The following is an 18,991-nucleotide window of genomic DNA, read 5'->3' on the forward strand; positions in this document are numbered from 1 at the left end:
GTCTGGGTGGGGGGGTTTCTCCCCCACCCAAGTCTCCCGCTGCACCCCGCCCCCCCATGTCCCCCTACTCGCCCCTCTGGGCGCCACCGCAGGGGCCGGAGCGTGGTGTCCGACAAGACCCGAGCGCCCTCTGCTGGCTCCAGCTGCCGGACTCGGCGCCCACTCCCTGGGCTTCCACCATCACTGCCACTTCGGGGCACCCCCTTCCCTCCTGGGGGCATGAGGCTCCCTCAGGCCTCTCCTCCCAGAACCAGTCTTTTCCCAGAACACCCCCTTCCCCTCATATTCCAAAGCTACGTGCTAGGCCCTGGGTCCCAACAATGGGCAAAAGGGATGGGAGTCTTGGCCTCCTGGAGCTTACAGCGGACTGGGCAGACAGATGGGGGACAGATTCCACCAATGAACCATTAAAACGGAACTGCTAGGAAGTGGTGGGACCTTGGACCGTGAGCTGGTAATTTCCCTGGTGCCCATGGAGGGGTTTGTGTCAGAAAGTGCTTCCAAGAGGAGGTGATTCTCATGCTGAGAGAGTGGAGAGAAGAGGGAGGGTTCAAGAAAGGAGGAGAAAGTGGGCTGGAGGCCTGCCTGTGCAAAGGCCCTGTGGCAGGTGAAGGAGGCACGGTGAGCACGAGGGACTGACTGAAGGGCAACCATGTGCTGCACCCCATTCCTCACACACACCCTCCCCTCCCCTCTCTAACACACTGCCGTCACATCTGCCACACTCGGGGCACCATCCCTTGTCTCCCAACCCCCAGCGCAAGGGCCTCCTCCCATATGGCCCTATGCTTGCCCCAGCTTAGAGCAGGCTCCTGGGCACCACGCTCTTCCCCAAGCACAGACGTCTCAGACCCACGAGTAGAGGCAGGTGCTGGTTTTATTTGGGACCTGATTTTGGAAGGAGCGAGTCTGGAGTCAGACCCCGATGGTCCCCGCTCACACTGGCACCTTTCACCCCAAGTTGCAGGTCTGGGCCGTAGTTCCGGCCCTGAGCTCTGGTCTGAGTCTGTAGCCTGGGTTCCCCACTCTTCATCTGAGGAGCCTGTTGCATTGAGCTCATGGCTACTCCTGTCTCCTGCCGGGAGAGGCCCCTTCCCTCACGGGCGTCTGTGTCCAGCAGGGCTGTGGTGATCTCCCCTCCTCTTTAGGGCCTGGGTGTGAGGATGCCCGGCCGAGTGCTAAGGCGGTTTCCTGGCCTCCTTTCTCAGCAGGGAGCTGGCCACGGCCAGGGCCCCGCCCTGCACAAACCGCACAAAGTTGTCCCCGGCCAGCGGCCCCACAGCGTACAGGCCCTCCTGCTGTGTGCTCTGGTAGGTGAAGGGCTCCACGTCGATGGGGTTCCTCTTGGCGCTCAGAGGCTGGTCAGGGTCCACGGCGAGGTGGGCGCCTGCCCCCGGGAGGAAGGAGAGGTCGGGGTGGGAGCCGATGAGGACCAGCACCAGGGAGAGGCCGAAGACCTTGTGGAGGCCCTGGGGGTCCTGGAACAGCGCCTGGCGGTCCTCCTTGAAGAGCAGCAGCTGGTGCTCGGGGAGGCTGCGGTAGCCCTCGTAGGGGCTGGGCGACAGGATGGACTGCTCGCGCATCATCTGGTGCACCTTGTGGTACTCCGGGTACAGCATCTTGGGCAGCTGGTTGAAGACCAGGCCCGGGTCGTCCACAGGCCGGCGGAAGGCGTGGATCACGGGGATGTTGTAGTGGCGCGCGTAGAGCACCGCGTCGGCCGCCGACAGCCCAGCGCCGATGATGAGGACCGGGTCCGAATCTGGGGTCACTGTGCCCGCCCTGATGGCCACCTCCAGGGCCGACAGCTCATGGTGGACGAAGGGCAGGGTCTCCCCGGGGATGCCCAGCCGGGCCGGACTGTCCGATGTGCCTGTGGCCAGGACCACGTTGTGGGCGCACAGGGAGAAGGGCTGCTGGCTCTGGTCCTCGGCGGTCAGGAAGCCGCTCACCTGGAAGAGGGGGCTGGGGTCTTGGGCCCCAGAACCACTGGGCTCGGGGATCCCCCACTCCACAGCCGTGACCACGGCGCCGGACACAAAGCTTTGGCCCAGACCCTTCTTGTTCACGTAGTCCCTGTAGTAGTGAGCGATGTCCCCGGCTGTGGCGCGGCTGTTACGGAGACCTCTGGGGGGAAGGACACAGAAGGGTGAGTGACAGAGAGGGGACTAGGGTTGGGGCTCGATCAGGTGGGACAGGGCTGGCATCAGGCCCTGGAGCCGACTACGGCTGTGCCACCCACCAGCCTAAGGCTTGGCCAAGGGGCTTCGTCTCTCTGGAGCCTCAGTCTCCTCTTCTGTAAAATGGAGCCGATAGAGCACCTTATTAGGGTGGGGCTGAGTGCGGCCTCTCAAGGCAGATGGCCTGGGTCCGCACCCTGACCCTGCCACTGGTGAGCTACTTCCTCAAACTCTCTGCCTCAGTTTCCTCATTGCAAAATGAGGGTGACCATGGCGACAGCACCTATTTCGTGCCATTGTTGAGAGGATTACATGATGATACAAACGAAGAGCTTAGAAGAGAACCTGACAGGCAGTAAGTGCCATATGAGGGTCGGCCACTATTATTACCTCTAAGGACTAAGTAATACCATACACACGTGTGGTAGGATTCCATTTTTATAAAGTTCAGAAACAGCCACAACTAATCTGTGGAGTTACAGGTCAACACAGTGGTTGCCTCGGGGCGGGGAGCTAGGGGGTATTGGGAGAGGTCTGAGGGGGTTCTGGGGAGAAGGGATCTATTTCCTGAGTATGGGTGGCTGGACGCAGGTGTGTCCACTGGGAAATTCCATCTGCCTATACACATGTGTACACGTGGGTTGTGCGCGTTTCTATACGTATATATATTTCAGTAAACAAGGTGACTTAAAAAATAACCCATGTAAAGCACTTGGCCTAGTCCCCAGCAGGGACTAGTGATTATTATCGCCACCATCATCACTGTCACCACCTCCTCTGGGGCAAGGGCCGCAGGCCAGTGTGGCTGGTGTGGAGCTGTGGCTCCTCTCAGCGCCTCCCTGTTTCTACCTGCGAGCCCTCAGGGGGTCACTTTCCCCACCTGTGGACTCACTGTTAGAGATGAACTCACTCAGCAGGAGTCCCGAGTGACAGCCAGCACATCCCCCAAGGCCACTCCAGCCACCCGCCTCCTAGTCTGCTACTAAAACTGGAACTCTGGGATTTACACCTGGGGTTTCTACTCCCTTTCTCTGGTTCAAAGCACTGTCCTCAGACGATGTTACCTCGGTGTTCCTTATAGAAATGGCACATTCGAAGGAATGAAAGCTCCATGACTGGTCAGTGGCTTAGGAATGGGGCAGCCCTGAGGGCAGGGAAGGCATCTGCCTGCTTTTTTTGGCTCAGCCATCTAAGCACAAAGCCCTGCACGTAGATGCTTCCACTCCCTGGGGAATATTACGTGGCCATGTAAAAGGATGGCTGCAAGTACTGTGATCACCACGTGAGATGCTATCACACAATGTTAAATTTTGAAAGTGGGTTATGAAAGGAAATGCCTACAAGTGAAATTTAAGTTCCTGTCTGTTAAAACATCACTGTGTGTTAGATGTTTTCCTACCAGATGAATCCTGGAAGGCTGGGTGCCTGCTGGGTGGGAGTGACGTGTGCCCTGTCACAGCCCCTGAGGGTGGAGGAAAGCAGGCAGACACCTCACAGCGAGGGATCCTCTGCCTGGACCCTTGGGCAGCCCTATGCCTCCCGCCCCAGGAATGCATTTACTCAGTGATTTAACTTTCTCCAGGGCGGTCAGAGGTGTGCAGTCTGGGCTTTAGGAGAGGAAACAAGATGGGAGGAAAATATGCCGAGATGTGGCAGCAATGGACAGAAGTATGGGGTTGGGCAACTTGTTCCTTTCTGTTTTCAGTTTTCTGTAGTGTGGTTGTGTTTCTAATACAAGAGCATTAAAAAAAAATCTATATATATATAAGCCTAAGGGACAGAATGACCAAACGACCAACTGGCCAACTGGTTGCTATGATGTGCACTGACCACCAGGGGGCAGACACTCAATGCAGGAGCTGCCCCCCTCATGGACAGTGCGCTCCCACAGCTAACCTCCCGTGGTCCCACCCCCACCCCCAACCCCTCGTTGGCCCACCCCAAACAGCCTCAATTGCTGGCCAGGCCGAGGGACCCCACCAGTGCATGAATACATGCACCAGGCCTCTAGTAATAAATAAAGGAGTGCAGCCTTTTAGCTGACCTAGAAGCAAGGAGACTGTTCCAGGCCAGGCTCAGAACTGTGGGAGGGGCAGCAGGGAGGCCTGAGAATTGGGGAGGGTGGGGGCAGGGCGTAGGGGCAAGGGAGGCTGTCTCCTTGGAGACTGGGATGCTATAGGAAGGCCAAGTCAGGGGGTCATGGGAGAGGGGGAGGGAGCACTGGACAAGGAGGCCCGGGGTGAACCCAGCGCTGCAGACCGCGGCCTGTGGATCCTACACAAGTCCCTTCCCATCGGCGCCTCAGTCTCCCCCCCAAGCCCCTGGAGGAAGAGGAGGACAGATGAGAGGATCCTTGGAGCCCCTTTAGCTCAGGCTCCTGGGCTGGTGTGGGGGGCGGGCCTGGGTCTCCCTGCCCACATGGGCTTCCAGGGCTGCCTCACCTGCGCTTCCTGCGCATCCAGTCCTTGACTTCCAGGTCCGGGAGCCCCATCCACTGGCCTTGGCTCAGGGTCACCATGGAGCCTTCAATGGACTGTGTGGAAAAAAGGGTCCTTTGGTCCAGACCTCTGCTAGCCCCCAACCCACTTGGGCTGGAGGACATGGGGCCTGAGCTCACTGGGAAAGGGAAGTGGGAGAGGAGGAGGGGGGGAGGGGAAAAGCTGGGAAATGGAACAGTCCTAACCCTGACTTAGGGAGGGAGTCTCCCCAAGACTTCGGTAGATTCAGCCCAAATCTCCTCGCACCCTCCTGGTCCCACTTACATGCCAGGCTCCCCCAGGCAGGTTCCGGCCCAGGACCACGTGGGGGATGGCTCGCTCCTTCTGGAGCTTCCAGGTGAGGACGGACTCCGTGTTCCCCCCAAAGTCTGTGTCTGGGCGCAGAAGGGCGTCAAAGAGCAGGGCCACAGGGCTCTGGCACCGGCCTTCGAGGCCCTCAGACAGGTAATCCAGGTCCTGGAAGGGAGTGGCACGGGTCAGGGGCCACCCGGGGAAGGGCCGGCTCTGCATTCCCACCCTCCATCAGGGTGGCCGGGGGAGCTGGGGAATGCTGCCTCTCGAGGGCACGCTAAGGGGTCTGACGAGTCCTGCAGCTGCCCTTTGCCTGTGTCTCTCAGATGCACATGAGTAGGAACACGTTCTCTGCACATCATACTGAGGAGCTAGCGTCCTGTTGTGAGAAAGAGCTTTAAAAAATGCTGATCTACACCAAACGTCGGCTTACTTCCTCATCCACCTGGAGGATGGATGCTGCCTGAAGGGGGGGGGGGGAATGTCTGGCCTGCAGGAAGGCAAATGTGTGGCCTCCAGGAAGGCAAGGAGCCAGGAGGGGGCTCTGTAAGCCCCGCTGGGCAGGAGGCAGGAGAACTGGGAAGCCTGGGGCAGGTCTCTCAGCCGGCACTCCTGGCACTGGGGCTGGATCATGCGTTAGAGTGGGCGCTGCCCTGTGTGTTGTGGGATGTTTAACAGCATCCCTGGCCTCCAGCCTCTAAGCCAGGGGTAGCATCCCTCCAGCTGTGACAACTGGCATCGTCTACAGGTATTGCCCAGCGTCCACTGGGACACAAAATCGTCCCCAGTTTAGGCCCAGTGGTCCAGGGGCGGTGAGACAGCTGATGTGGCATTTGTAGGCCTCGAAGGATAGCCCTGGTTTCTCTTTCAGTTTCCACGGCTGATTTTGTGGCCTCTCATGTTCCGGGTTTGGGCTTGTGTCTAACAAATGCTTACTTTGGTGTTTGCCCTGGGAAAGCTGGGAGAGTTTCCCCAGAGGGGTGTGTGTGTCCCCCCCTCCCCGAGCTCTGGCCCACCTGGTCCAGGATGGAGACCCCCGGGGCCTCGGAGAGCTTCCTCTGCAGCAGGGGATGTGGGTGGACGGCATCGGGCTTCACGTAGGGGGTGTAGCCGGAGAGCAGGTAGGACAAGCAGATGCCGGAGGGACCATTGCCTGGGGAGAGAGGGATGGAAGGTCACTGCTGCCTCGGGCTTTCATCTTGATCTGCCTTGTTCACTGAATTACTCTTCATTCATAAAAATAACACATTTATTAAGCCCTTAGCATGTGCCAGGCACCGTGCACACTGACAGTAACAGTAATAGCAATTGTTGAGAGCCTACTAGGTGCCGATAGTAGTCCTGTTAGGAGCAGTGCTACTTAAGCAACAATAAAGTTGTAATAGCCGCTGACATTTATTCAGTGCTTACTGTGTGCCAAGCTTTGTGATAAGGAATTTTAATAATAAAATAATGATAAACTGACAGATGCTGCTGCTGTACCAAGTCCCTGAAGTGCCTGCATTATTCCACTGAGCTCTCCCAATGACTTCGGCGAGGTACATGCTACTCTTTTCCTCCTTTTATACTGAAGGAAGCTGGGGCCCAGAGATGTTAATTAACTTGCCTGTGGCCACACAGCAACACCACCCAGAGTCTGAGATAACTAAGAACTAGTTCTGTCTGGTTGGTCAGAAGACAAGTGAGATATTATAGTGCTGACTGCTGCATGTTCAGGGCTTGGGGGGTGAGCCTCAGGGGCCTTGGGTGCTCAGGAGGGGAGCTAAGCCACCAGTGGGCCTCCTGCCCCCAAGTCTGAATGAATCTCACAGCTTATCTATGGAATTTCTTGGGCAATTACCTCAAGACATCGCTTCTATTCTTATCTTCCCCTCTTTCTTTATCTTGCACTATGCAGAATAGTGCCCAGATGTAGAACACTATGAAAGGACAAACCGCATAGAATTGCTGATGCTCAACTGCTTTGACTTACAAAAAGGAACACATTTCATGGAGTTCAACCTGACGTTTGCATGGCGGAGGGGCCACCTGTCCTCCGTGTTTGCAGACCTGAGGACAGGACTACACGCTTCGGCTGTGCACCCCCTCACTCAGCACCCAGCCTGGTGCCAGGTATGGGAGAGCACAGGACAACACAGACTGAGGACCAAGCCCCACCCCTCGCTGCCCTTGCCTTGCAGGGTCTTAGGAGGATCACATGGAATGATACTGCATAAGTTGTAAGCACAGCCCAGCCGGCGTGGCTCAGCGGTTGAGCGTCGACCTGTGAACCAGGAGATCATAGTTCAATTCCCCGTCAGGGCATATGCTTAGGTTGTGGGCTCAGTCCCCAGTGTGGGGCATGCAGGAGGCAGCTGATCAATGATTCTCTCTCATTGTTGATGTATCTCTCTCCCTTTCCCTTTCCCTTTCTCTCTGAAATCAATAGAAATACACTAACAAAAAAAAAGAAAAGAAGAAGACCAAGTCCTTGTTTGTTTTTTGTTTTTTGTTTTTTTTAAAATTGTAAGCATAGCACTGGGCACAGAGTGAATGCTAAGTGGCCAATTTTAAAGAAACAAAAAATGAATGAATAAATAAGTAAATAAAGGCCTGGGCTGGCCCTGCCTGGCTCCTGACGGCTGATACTGGAGGCCCCTGGAAAGCTCAGGGCAGCCCCTCCCCTGTCCAGGGCAACACTCACCGATAATGATGACCTTGAGGGGCTCTGAGCTGCTGGCACCCAGGTGGTCCTTCCTCCAGTTGCTCATGGCTGCAGCTGATGGGGGGCTTGGCGCTGGCAGCTGACCTGGAGGCACAGGGAAGGAGGGGCCATTGGGTGAGCGTTGGGTGTCATGTGGACCCTTCCCACCTGTAGTATAGGGTGTCCTCCTGTGGCCCTCAGGGTCGGGTCCAAGTCCTCCCAGAGGATATAAAATTGCCAGCCTCTCTCCCTTTTTGCTCAATCACACCTGCTCCATTCCAGCCAGGCCCTTTCCCCTCCCCCAATTCTTCAGGGTCACCTCTGCCTCTCTGAGCCTCAGTCCACTCCCCCATCTCACCAATGGGGCAGTAACAATACCCGAAGCCTATTATTCACCTTCCATGAGGCCCCCTCTGCCCAGCCTGAGGGCCAGCAGCGCACAGCACTTCCGTGCCGGCCATAGCGCCAGCCTGCAATCCAGCTACAGGTCTTGGGTGTAGGCTGGTGGACTTTGGAGCCATCACCTGGCCCTAGCAAGGCACTTCCTAGCTGGTGACCATGGCCCATTTCTGGACTTCCCTGGGTCTGTTTCCTCATCTATAAAATGGGCTGTTGGGGACACAGTGAGGTCATGTATGTGAAAAAATCTGCCACTAGGGAAAGACCTGAGCTCATTGCCGGCCCTAGGGGCTGGGCCTGGAGGTAGGGGAACTTTGGAAGCCTAGAGTAATTTGGTTTGGGGAAAATGCCTATAAACCTGAACATTTCTGGAGCATCAGCGCCCCCTGCGGGCCACAGACCAAAATCACTCAATGGCACCCAAACCCAGTTCTTAGGGCTGTAGGGGCTGGAGAGTCCAGATCCACTTCACATCCCCCAACCCCTCTAACAGGGCCCCGCCTTGCCCACTGTCCAGCAGCCCTGCCGTCCTGAGGGCCACAGGCAACATCCAGGTGAGTGTGTGAGGAATGGGTGGGCGTTTGGCACTTGCTATCTACTGGGTATTTAGCAGACTTTTTCTCAAGTCCTCCTCACACACCGGATGCAGAAAGTACTGTCAAGGCTACCATCCCGTGTAACAGGTGTGCAAACAAGGGCGTAGAGAGGCCGCACAAGTTTCTCAGTGTCTTTCAGCAGCGTTTTCAACCAGGGCTAACTGTGCCCAGGCTTTGCCTGTGACCATGCCTGTCCCCAGGTATGACCCAGGGCTCCTCGCCTCAGCTCGGGCCTCGGGCCGGGGACAACCACCCTCTCCTGTCGGGGTGAGCCTCCCGTCCCCCAGCATCTCCCTGGGGAGACAAAAGGTAGCACCCAGCTGACACTGGGGTGCATGGTCTCCATGCCTGGTTCCCTGTGTGCCCGAGGAGAGGATTTGAGGCGCATCACTGCCACTCATAACAACAGGCTACCATTCCTGTACGTCTATGGAGTGGCTTGGTGCCAAGTATGTTCTAAATACTGTGTCCATTAATTAATTTAATCCTTATTTAACTGGGCTGTTATAAGTACTCTTACAATCACTCCCATATTACAGATGGGGAAACTGAGGCCCAGCAAGCTTCTTACAGCCTGTACGGTGTGCCAGGAGTTCTGCCCTGGCTTGCACGGGCCCAGCTGGCTGGAGCCCAGGCCACCTCTTTGCAGAGTGCAGTGTGACAGGGTGTGGCAGCTCCTGCCAGAGGCCCTTCCCCGCCTGAAAGTGTAGCATGCGCGCCCGTCCCTGCTCGCCCTACTGCTCTGTCCCTGCGCTGGTGCTGGGGAGGGACCAGGGGGCTGAGTTCCCAGCTGGGTGGGCAGGTTTCTCAGTAACCACCGTGGCCCTGGAGAACAGGGCGGTAGCTCCCAGAGCTCTCCTCTCACTCTCCTGTGCCTTCAAACAGCCCTGGGCACCGCCCCTGGTCGTCACTGTCCCCGGGAGTAACAGCAAAGCGGACACCTGTGTCCTTGCCAAATGCTTTAGCTCCTTCAAGCCTCACAGTAACTGCTTTGCAGACGAGAAAACTGAGGCTTGGGGAGGTGAGGCTATGCCCCTGAGGTCCCAGAGCCTGTGGGTGACGGAGCCTGTGGGTGACGGAGCTCGAGTTTGATCCCTAAGGGCTGAGGCCACCTAGACACCCCATGTCCCCCCAAATGAGGATTCGAACCTGCTCCGAGCCCCCTGGCACGCCCACGCAGGCCACCGCTCACCTCCTTTGTCTCTGAATCCTCCCAGCACCAGTGAGGAGCTGACGACCCCTATCACCCTCACAGGAGGCGCAGGGGCCCCATTACCCCCAGGGCTTTGGACTCCAACTCCAGTGCTCACTCCCAGAAGCTTCTGGATGTCCTGCACTTGAGGTCACCGCCCAGGGCCGACCAGAAGGGTCATTTCCTGTGCAGCGACACGGCCGTCCCGGAGACCTGAGCAGCGTCCAGTTCCCATAACCTCGGAGGAAGGCACCGCCAACGCACAGCAGCACAGCTGCCAGTTTTCCTGTTTCCACTCTTTTCACACTTCTTAGCGTGTGGAGCCAGGCAGGCAGCGTTTAATGTTAACTTTTTGTTTCAGCCCCTCTGGTTGAAGGGGGCAGGTGTCATCTAAAAAAAGTTCACATTGCCCTGGCCGGTTTGGCTCAGTGGATACAGTGTCGGCCTACAGACCAAAGGGTCCCGGGTTCGATTCTGGTCAAGGGCACGTGCCCAGGTTGCAGGCTCCTTCCCGGCCTGGGCCCTGGTTGGGGCTCATGCAGGAGGCAACCAATTGATGTGTTTCTCTCACATCGATGTTTCTCCCTGTCTTTCCCTCTCTCTCTTCCACTCTCCCTTAAAATCAATGGGAAAATATCCTCGGGTGAGGAGTAACAAAAAAATAAATAAATGAACATGTAAAAAGTTAACATTAAAAACGGATTCAAAATCACCAAAGCAGAGAAGCGTAAACCAAGTGGAAATCAATGCCCTTTCAGAGTGTTTCCCGTAGGCTCGCAGCCCCGTCCTTCCCAGTCACTGACTTCAAGCGGCTCCGAGTCCCTGGGACGCCTGCGTGGCTGCGTGGATTGAGCGCTGCCTCTGGTGGCCTGGAGCTCCCGACACCTGGACCCACAGCAACCTCTCCAGATGGGTTTTTTAACCAGAGGGAGGCGCGGAGGTCAGGAGGAAGGAGGTGGCTTGCCTAGGCCGCCCAGGGGTGTCTGAGACAGGCCCACACGCACAAATCCAGCCCCTGGATACCTGTCAGTGCCACCAAGGAGGTGACATGAGCTGTGGGCGGGGAGGATGAAGAGGCGCTCTGTCGCCGAGCCTCTCCCACCTGGAGCCCCGAGAGCTCTGAGGTCCCCAGGCTTCCTGATCTCAGCCCCTCCCTCCCCATCCCTGAGAAGCCAAGGCCCTGGGGCCCAGGGCCGTGCTCGGGCACCGGGGGTGAGGTGGGGGGGGGTGCTGCCCCACTTGAACAGGAGAGGCGGGACCCCAGGGGAAGCACCCAGTCTGGCTTCAAGACCCAGTGGCCTCAAGACACTGGGCAGCATGCCTGGAGTTAGCCACACCCCCCTCTCTCTCCTGCCAAGAGCAGCATCACATGGGCAGGGTGAGCTCTGACTGTGGGCAGCGGGGCAGTTGTCCTGCTGAGGTTGCCAGGCACCTGGAGGTGGGCATGACCAGGAGGAGGAAACTGGCGGTGGGGGGAGAAGCATGCCGGCTGGGAAGCCAGGGTGGGCCTCCTCTCAGGACCACCTGGGAGCTCCCTTGCCTGGCTCCAGGGCCCTGCTGGCCACCCCTGCCCAGGACAACTACCATGTCCCACCCCCATGCCTTGCCCAGCCCACTCACCTGACCTACAGGGGACCAGGGAGACTGATGAGCCTGGTCTGGTCCTGGTCTGGTCGGACACTAGGAGAGCTCGCGAGGGAAGACGCTCATTACCCTTTAGGGATCCGAGAGGCTGTGAAAGGCCAGGGCAAGCCAGGGTATTTCAAGAGGCGGGTGGTGGGCGGGGCCAGGAAAATCACTTTCATAAGCGTGAGTCAGCAGGGGCCCCTGGATGAATGAACTTGGCAGTCATCCTGCCTGCCCCAGGGCCAGCCTTAAAGGGGTCCCCCCACAGGGCTGTCTGTGTGGCAGAGGGACTTGGGGTGACCAGGCTGCCCCCCACCCCACTCCACCCTGGGGGCTCAGTGAGTGAATGGAGGAACCAGGGACGCTGAATGAGCCAACCTGCAGTTCCCTTAGGGAGCAGGAGACGATCTGCACCTTTAAGTGGAGAAAGACTTCCCTTCCTTCACTCCCCCTGGCTCCATGGTGTCTCCACTCTGCCCCCCATCCTCCCAAAACACCCTCTGGCACCAAGCTGCCCAGCTGAGAACCGTCTCTGCCACTTCCTGGTCAAGCTGCCTCAGTTTCCTCATCTGAAAAATGGGGTCAAGTAACAGAGTGTTCCAGTTGGGGTGGGGGTGGCATTTAAATGACCTCATCCTGGGTTACCCTGCCTAAAACATGAAGCCTGCTCCCTGGTTCTTATTTTTTTCCTTAGCGCGTAGCAGTGCACACCTCCCATTTTGCTGATTCTTACTTATTTTATTGTCTCGCTCCCCAAACCAGGATGTGGTTCTGTGTGGGTAGGGAAGTGTAAGTGTCTGTTTATCCCATGTCTCCAATAGTGCTCAGCACACAGTAGGCGCTCCAGAGGAAGGAAGGGATGGAGTTGGGACGGGATTTGGCCCATGGACCTCAGTGTGTGGATTAGCTGTTATTTTCTTGTCCATGTGATTGTCCCCCATGTGACTCTCTCTCATCGGGGGACTTCCCTGCCAGCCCTGCCAGGGATGGGCGTGGTGGCAAGTGGGGCACTAACTTGCATGTGAAACTTAAGGGGTGCCCAAAGCACTGAGAGATCAAGAAAATGTCTTAATGCAATTTTTTAAAAAAATCAAAATTAATGCAAAAAATCTAGGGTAAACAAAATACTAAAATTTCGAATGAAGACAGGGTCTGTGCCAGGGCTGTGCTGAGCCACAGGGAGGCCTGATGCAAAGAATCAGAACACTGCTGGCTGTCTTTGTTTAGATTCAGAGCGGTTCTCAACCTGGGGGTCGCGACCCCTTTGGAGGTCAAACGACCCTTTCACAGGGGTCGCCTAAATACATCCTGCATATCAGATATTTACATTACGATTCATAACAGTAGCAACATTATAGTTATGAAGTAGCAATGAAAATAATTTTATGGTTGGGGGTCACCACAACATGAGGAACTGTATTAAAGGGTTGCGGCATTAGGAAGGTTGAGAACCACTGGTTTAGAACTTTGCCGTTTTACTCACCCTGCATTTCGCATTATTTTTTCTTTTAAAAATATTGCATGAACGCACTGTGTGCCTTGATTTTTGGAGTGCTGTGTGCCCCTGGCAGTTTGTGCCGGAGGTGATCTCTCTCCCAGTCCTGGCACCAGGTCTGACTGCAGGGCTCCTTTCAGGGACAGAGGGTGGGGCACCTCAGAGAATGAGAGACCTGCTGGGACCTGCAAAGAGAGAGGGAGTGAGGGAGAGAGAGAGAGAGAGCGAAGGGGAGTGCTGGCACAGGGAGGGGCTGGTGAGCACCCAGGTGAGGAGGGTCCTGGGTTTAGGGAGGAGGTCAGGCACAGTTGGGTTCATGGCCAAGGGTCCCAGGGGCTGGGGAGATGGGTAGGGAGGTGGGCAGCACAGGGCCAGCCCTGCCCTAGGCCCCACTCTTCTGCCTGCCGGTCCCCTGGGTGCTCCTGGGAATATGCCGTGTGTCAGGACTCACCCTCAGAAGGGCCCAGCACTTGGTTTAATGCTCTGTTGTCATCACCTTAAAATCCTTAAGAATTTTTGAACAAGCAATCCCACGTTTTCATTTTGCTCTGTGCCCCACAAATGGCATGACTGGTCCAGGCTGGGCATCAGTGACCCCTGGGGTCATGTAGCATGTAGAGTGGGGTAGAGGAAGCCACTGCTCCAGGCCTCAGCACTGCTGCAGGTGTGCTGTGTGACCTTGGGCTGGTGGCCTACCTCTCTGGGTCTCTGTTCCAACCATGGCCTTGTTACCAACACTCTTTGACACTCTGAACCCGCACCCAACACACGGACCAGGGTTAGTGGGGGTCTGACCACACAGAGAGCCTGTGAGGGCCAGGAGTACAGTTCCGGGTCTGACCACACGGGGAGCCCGTGAGGGCCAGGAGTGCAGTTCCGGGTCTGACCACACGGGGAGCCTGTGAGGGCCAGTTCCTAGTCTGACCACACGGGGAGCCCGTGAGGGCCAGGAGTGCAGTTCCGGGTCTGACCACACGGGGAGCCTGTGAGGGCCAGTTCCTAGTCTGACCACACGGGGAGCCCGTGAGGGCCAGGAGTGCAGTTCCGGGTCTGACCACACGGGGAGCCCGTGAGGGCCAGGAGTGCAGCGTGGGGACCTACCTCTTGCACAGTCTGCATCTTTCCCCAGCAGCCATGTCGCTGGCTTCACTTCTCCATCCCAGGACTCTGGTTTGCAACTTCCCAGTGCTTTGGATGTGTAAACTGAGGCAAAGAGAGATATCCCAGAGTCAGAGACTTCCATCGGAGGGCGAGGCTGGGCTTGGGGAAGCCTGGGGATGGAGGTCCAGAGGGGAACCCAGGAAGGAGGTGGCTCCTGGGACCCTCATCTCCTGGGTCTGGCGGGTATTTCCTCCCTGACCTGCCCGCCACCCCCACCGGCCTTGACCCATCTTCTGGATTTTGAAAATTTGCTGATATGGAGAATCGTGGGCGAAATGTGGACTTTATTCCCTGTCACAGGTTCACTGGCCAGGAGATTATCAGAAATAGAATGTGTTGAACTGCTTCCAGGAAATCTCAACTAAGACAAAGACAGATCATGTCACAGGCAGACAAAGAGGTGATGGTTAAAGAGGGGGAACAGAGAGGGAAGGAGCAAGATGCAGGCTGACTTTGAGGGAACCTGTGCTCTTGGATTCCACTGGGCACCCCAGTTCCTCTAGACCAGTCTTGTCCCCATTCTCCACCACGAGTTCGAGTGGCTATTAAGCACCTAACGTGTGAGCCTCTGAATTCAGATGTGATGAAAGTAGGGCAGCAGATGCACGGAATAAAATACAGGGACCCAGGCGACTTGGAATTTCAGATAAACAAGAAATAAACTTTTGGAGCCCTGCCAGCATGGCTCAGTGTTTGAGCGTCCACCTCTGACCAGGAGGTCACGGCTTGATTCCGAGGTCAGGGCACATGCCCAGGTTGCTGGTTCAGGAGGCAGCCAATCAACGAGTCTCTCTCATTATTGATGCTTCTATCTATCTCTCCCTCTCCCTTCCTCTCTGAAATCAATAAAAAAATATTTTTAAAAAAGAAATAACCTTTTGGTATAAATATGTCCCATGCAATATTTGGGATATGTGCATATTAAAATTTTTTTCATTATTTATCTGAAATTCCAAGTTACCTGTGCAGCCTGTATTTTCTTTGGCAAATCTAGCTGCATTAAACACACACTAGATTTCAAAGAGTTAGGACAAATTAAAAGAAGAGGAAGGTAAAAATGCTGGCTGCTTATGCAAATTGGGACATTCCCAGGGTTAGCACTGAACCTCCCCCCACCACCCCCACCATGTTCCAGGAACCCCTTCAGTCCTGAGCAACCAGGACGGTTGGTCGCAGGGAAGCATTGCAAGGGGCTGGCAGCGTGACTTGGGAGAGATGCTTCCCTTCTGAGCCTCAGTTTCCCCATCTGTGCACTGGTATTGCCAGTGTGGGGCTTGCAAGGTGGTGACAGCTGGTCAATGCAGCTGAGGGAAGGGACCTGGCACGTGGTGGGGGGGGACTCAGACTCAGCAGTCTGTCCCATTTGGCATGGCAGCCCCGCCCCCTCCAGGCCTCCTGCAGGTGCTCTGGAGCTGGGGGCCCAGCGGGAGAAGGTAGGGTAGCCTCAGGGTGCTTCTCTGGGGTCCTCTGCCCCATATCAAAACCACCATTCCTCTCTCCCTCAGACCTTCCAGAAGCATCCAAAGGAACCACACCAGGCCCCTCCTCCCTCCTGTCCTCCTTGTCTCTTCTCCCTTATGGTGGCTCCCACAGTGCGGCCGCTTGCTGGGCACCTCCAGGAGCTGGCACTGTGGACAGATGTTTCCTTCCACACAGCTGAGGCTCAGCAGCCAGCCTTGAACCTGAGGCCACACAGCAAGGGCAGCAGAGCTGGGGCTCAAACCCAGGGCCACTCCTGAGAGTCCGGAATCCCCCAGAAGAAAGGCAGACGACGAACTAACAAGAACAAAGCTCCTTCCTGTCTCAGGGGCAAAGGCACGGCCCAGGGACCCTCCTGAAAGGCTCGCCCATCCCCACGGCCACCCCTTTACCACATGCCCGCACCCCAAGGCGTTTCAGGGACCCATACGCCTGGTCTGTACCCCAGTCAAGGAGGAAGGCAGGGTGTTATTATCCTCTCATCTACAAGCGAGGAAACGGAGGCCCTGAGCGTGCAACATGTGGCCTCAAGTCACGTTACGGCGCTGACCTGGGACGTGGCCAGGTTGTGCACAGCTCCCTGGCACAGCGAGACCAGGCCCCTCCGGGGCACGCCAGGAGAACTAATATTTGCCGGTGCCTCGCCGTTTACAGAGCCTTGTTATTCACCTTCACTCATTGATCCTCCCGACGACCGGAAAGGTGGGCAAATATTTTCAACAACAACTTTAGTTTGCAGATGAAGAAACCGGAGAGGCTTGCCCAAGGCTAGGCAATGAAGTGGAGCAGCAGCCCTAGTGGGTTTGGCTCAGTGGATAGAGCATCGGCCCACAGACTGAAGAGGCCCGGGTTTGATTCCAGTCAAGGGTACGGACCTCAGTTGCAGGCTCGATCACTGGCCCAGGTCAGGGCGCATGCAGGAGGCAACCAATCGATGTGTCTCTGTTACATCAATGTTTATCTCTCTGTGTCTCTCCTTCCGCTCTCTAAAAGTCAATGGAAAAATATCCTCAGTTGAGGATTTAAAAAAATAAATAAATAAATAAAGTAGGGCAGGTGTGAGCTGCCAGGGTTCGACATGGATGTTTGACTCGGGGAGTCACCGTAGATCCCTGGGAGACAGTGTCAATGCTGGGGAGGGCTGTGCCCTGCCTCCACCCCTCATGGAGACCAGGGAGGTCGGGAGCTAGAGAGGGAGTGTGGGGCAGGCCCCGGGAGGAGCAGCTGCACAGGGGTGAATTTGGGGGGGGGGGCTCCAGCCACATTCTGTTTCTGGATTCCCTCATTTTTTCCTTAAAAACCAAGGGGAACGCTTTGGCTGAGAGTGAATGTGCTTGTCCCACAGTCAGGGTGGACAGAAGTCCAGCCCAGGAGTCAGACAAACTGGGATTCTGGCTCCATCACCTTCAGTTGTGTGACTCTGGGCAAGTGACTTAACCTCTCTGAGCTTCCATTTTCTTGTATAGGAGATATGGATAATGAGATACGGCTGCACATCAGAATCACTTGGTGGTGGTGGTGGTGCGGGGAGGGGGTTGAGGGAATTTGAAGATACATTAATGCCCAGGCCCCAATCCCAGGGATTCTGACCTCACTGGGCTGGGGTGCGGGTGGACATGGGGAGTTTCACTGGCGATTCCCACGCGCAGCGGGGCGGTGCCTCTGACCCTGTGGCTGTTGGAGGAGGAGCTGAAATACAGTGTGGAAACCATGTGAAGTCTTGTCTTGGGAAGAGCCAGGCTATGGGGCCGGCAGGGGTCAGCTGGTGACCCTGATGGGGGCCTTATGAAAAGCCCAAAGAACCATCAGCTCCACCAACAGGGGGAACCTCGACGTCATCTTGCTCATTTACTGCGACTCGGTTTCCCTGACTCAGCTCGATAACCTCTGCAACTTCCGTGTCCGACTCCCGAGAACCGTTCAGTCACCGTGGTGAATGCTCGGACAGGACTGTACTGTGGCCTTTGGAAGCGGGTGGCAAGGTGGCAACTCTTTATGACAGAGGTGAGGGCAGCAGACTACGAAATTATGGGGCTGCCGTGCTCGATGTGTGGGCCCGTGGGCAGGCACTGGAAAGGAATCAGGAAAAGAAGAAAAGGAAGCTACAATGATGGCCGGGGCCCAGGAATCTTACATGGATTTAAAAAATTCTAACTCTCCAAAAATTCATCTGGAATAAAAAAAGACCCCGAATAGCTGCAGCGATCCTGAGAAAGAACAAAGTAGGTGGGATCTCAATGCCAGATATCAAGCTGTATTACAAAGCCACTGTTCTCAAAACTGCCTGGTACTGGCACAAGAACAGACATATAGATCAGTGGAATAGAATAGAGAGCCCAGAAATCAGCCCGAACCAATATGCTCAACTAATATTTGACAAAGGAGGCAAGAACATACAATGGAGCCAAGATAGTCTCTTCAATAAATGGTGTTGGGAAAATTGGACAGATATATGCAAGAAAATGAAACTAGACCACCAACTTACACCATACACAAGAATAAACTCAAAATGGATAAAGGACTTAAATGTACGACAGGAAACCATAAAAATTCTAGAAGAATCCAAAGGCAACAAAATCTCAGACATATGCCAAAGCAATTTCTTCACTGATACAGCTCCTAGGGCAGTTGAAACTAAAGAGAAAATGAACAAATGGGACTACATCAAAATAAAAAGCTTCTGTACAGCAAAAGAAACCATCAACAAAACAACAAGAAAACCCACTGCGTGGGAAAACATATTTGCCAACGTCATATCTGATAAGGGCCTAATCTCCAAAATTTATAGGGAACTCATACAACTTAACAAAAAGAAGATAAACAATCCAATCAAAAAATGGGCAAAGGATCTAAATAGACACCTTTCAAAAGAGGACATTAAAAAATTCTAATTTCCATTATCTTTGTATAAACAATAATGATCATAAGTAAGAACAGTTTGGGACAAGGATTTCCTGTGTTCTATTTGGTTCACTGATGTATCGCAATGCCTAGCTTGGTGCCTGGGACACAGTAGTGGCTCAGTAATTTGAATGAATGAATCACTCTTGTTGCTTTCCCTTAGAACATTTTTGACCAGAATGGCCCCTCCTGGCTCTATATCGTATGCATATGGGTTGGCAGGCCTTCCATACACTTAAATCTTTGACAACAATTTTGAATTGGTCAAGGTTGAAGACAGAGCCCTTTCCTGGCCCTGGGAGTCCTGCAAGGGCTGGTCCCAGGCCCCTCAGCACTCGGAGAGGGGGGTTGGCAGCATGAGGAGGCTGCAGACTCTGGACTGTCAGGGCGTGACTGACCAGCCCCTGCTCTCAGGCCTTCGAAGGGGTATGTGGTCCATTCTACTCCACGTTCATTGCCATCAACAGAGAGGCCAGGAGCAGCACTGGGA

General features: G+C 55.4%; 1 protein-coding gene across 6 annotated transcripts in view; it reads right to left on the minus strand.

Moving 5' to 3' along the window:
- Positions 1–859: 859 nt before the first annotated feature.
- The window catches only part of OSGIN1 (oxidative stress induced growth inhibitor 1), a 55,524-nt gene continuing 37,392 nt past the window's right edge, over positions 860–18,991 (minus strand). For 2 of the 6 annotated variants that reach the window (XM_014536696.1, XM_005862571.2), the window contains 6 exons: positions 14,062–14,163; positions 7,653–7,757; positions 5,986–6,122; positions 4,943–5,134; positions 4,622–4,713; positions 860–2,127 (listed from right to left, as the gene is read on the minus strand). In XM_014536696.1, the coding sequence (XP_014392182.1) occupies positions 1,179–2,127; positions 4,622–4,713; positions 4,943–5,134; positions 5,986–6,122; positions 7,653–7,757; positions 14,062–14,163 (1,577 nt within the window). In that variant the 3' untranslated portion in view covers positions 860–1,178. Of the gene's footprint in view, positions 2,128–4,621; positions 4,714–4,942; positions 5,135–5,985; positions 6,123–7,652; positions 7,758–8,048; positions 8,538–11,459; positions 11,591–12,948; positions 13,146–14,061; positions 14,164–18,991 lie in introns of those variants that run through there. The other 4 variants (XM_005862569.2, XM_005862572.2, XM_005862570.2 and 1 more) reach the window with 4 other exon arrangements.

The sequence above is a fragment of the Myotis brandtii genome, unplaced genomic scaffold (genome assembly GCF_000412655.1).
Source record: "Myotis brandtii unplaced genomic scaffold, ASM41265v1 scaffold165, whole genome shotgun sequence".
Lineage (NCBI taxonomy): Eukaryota > Metazoa > Chordata > Mammalia > Chiroptera > Vespertilionidae > Myotis > Myotis brandtii.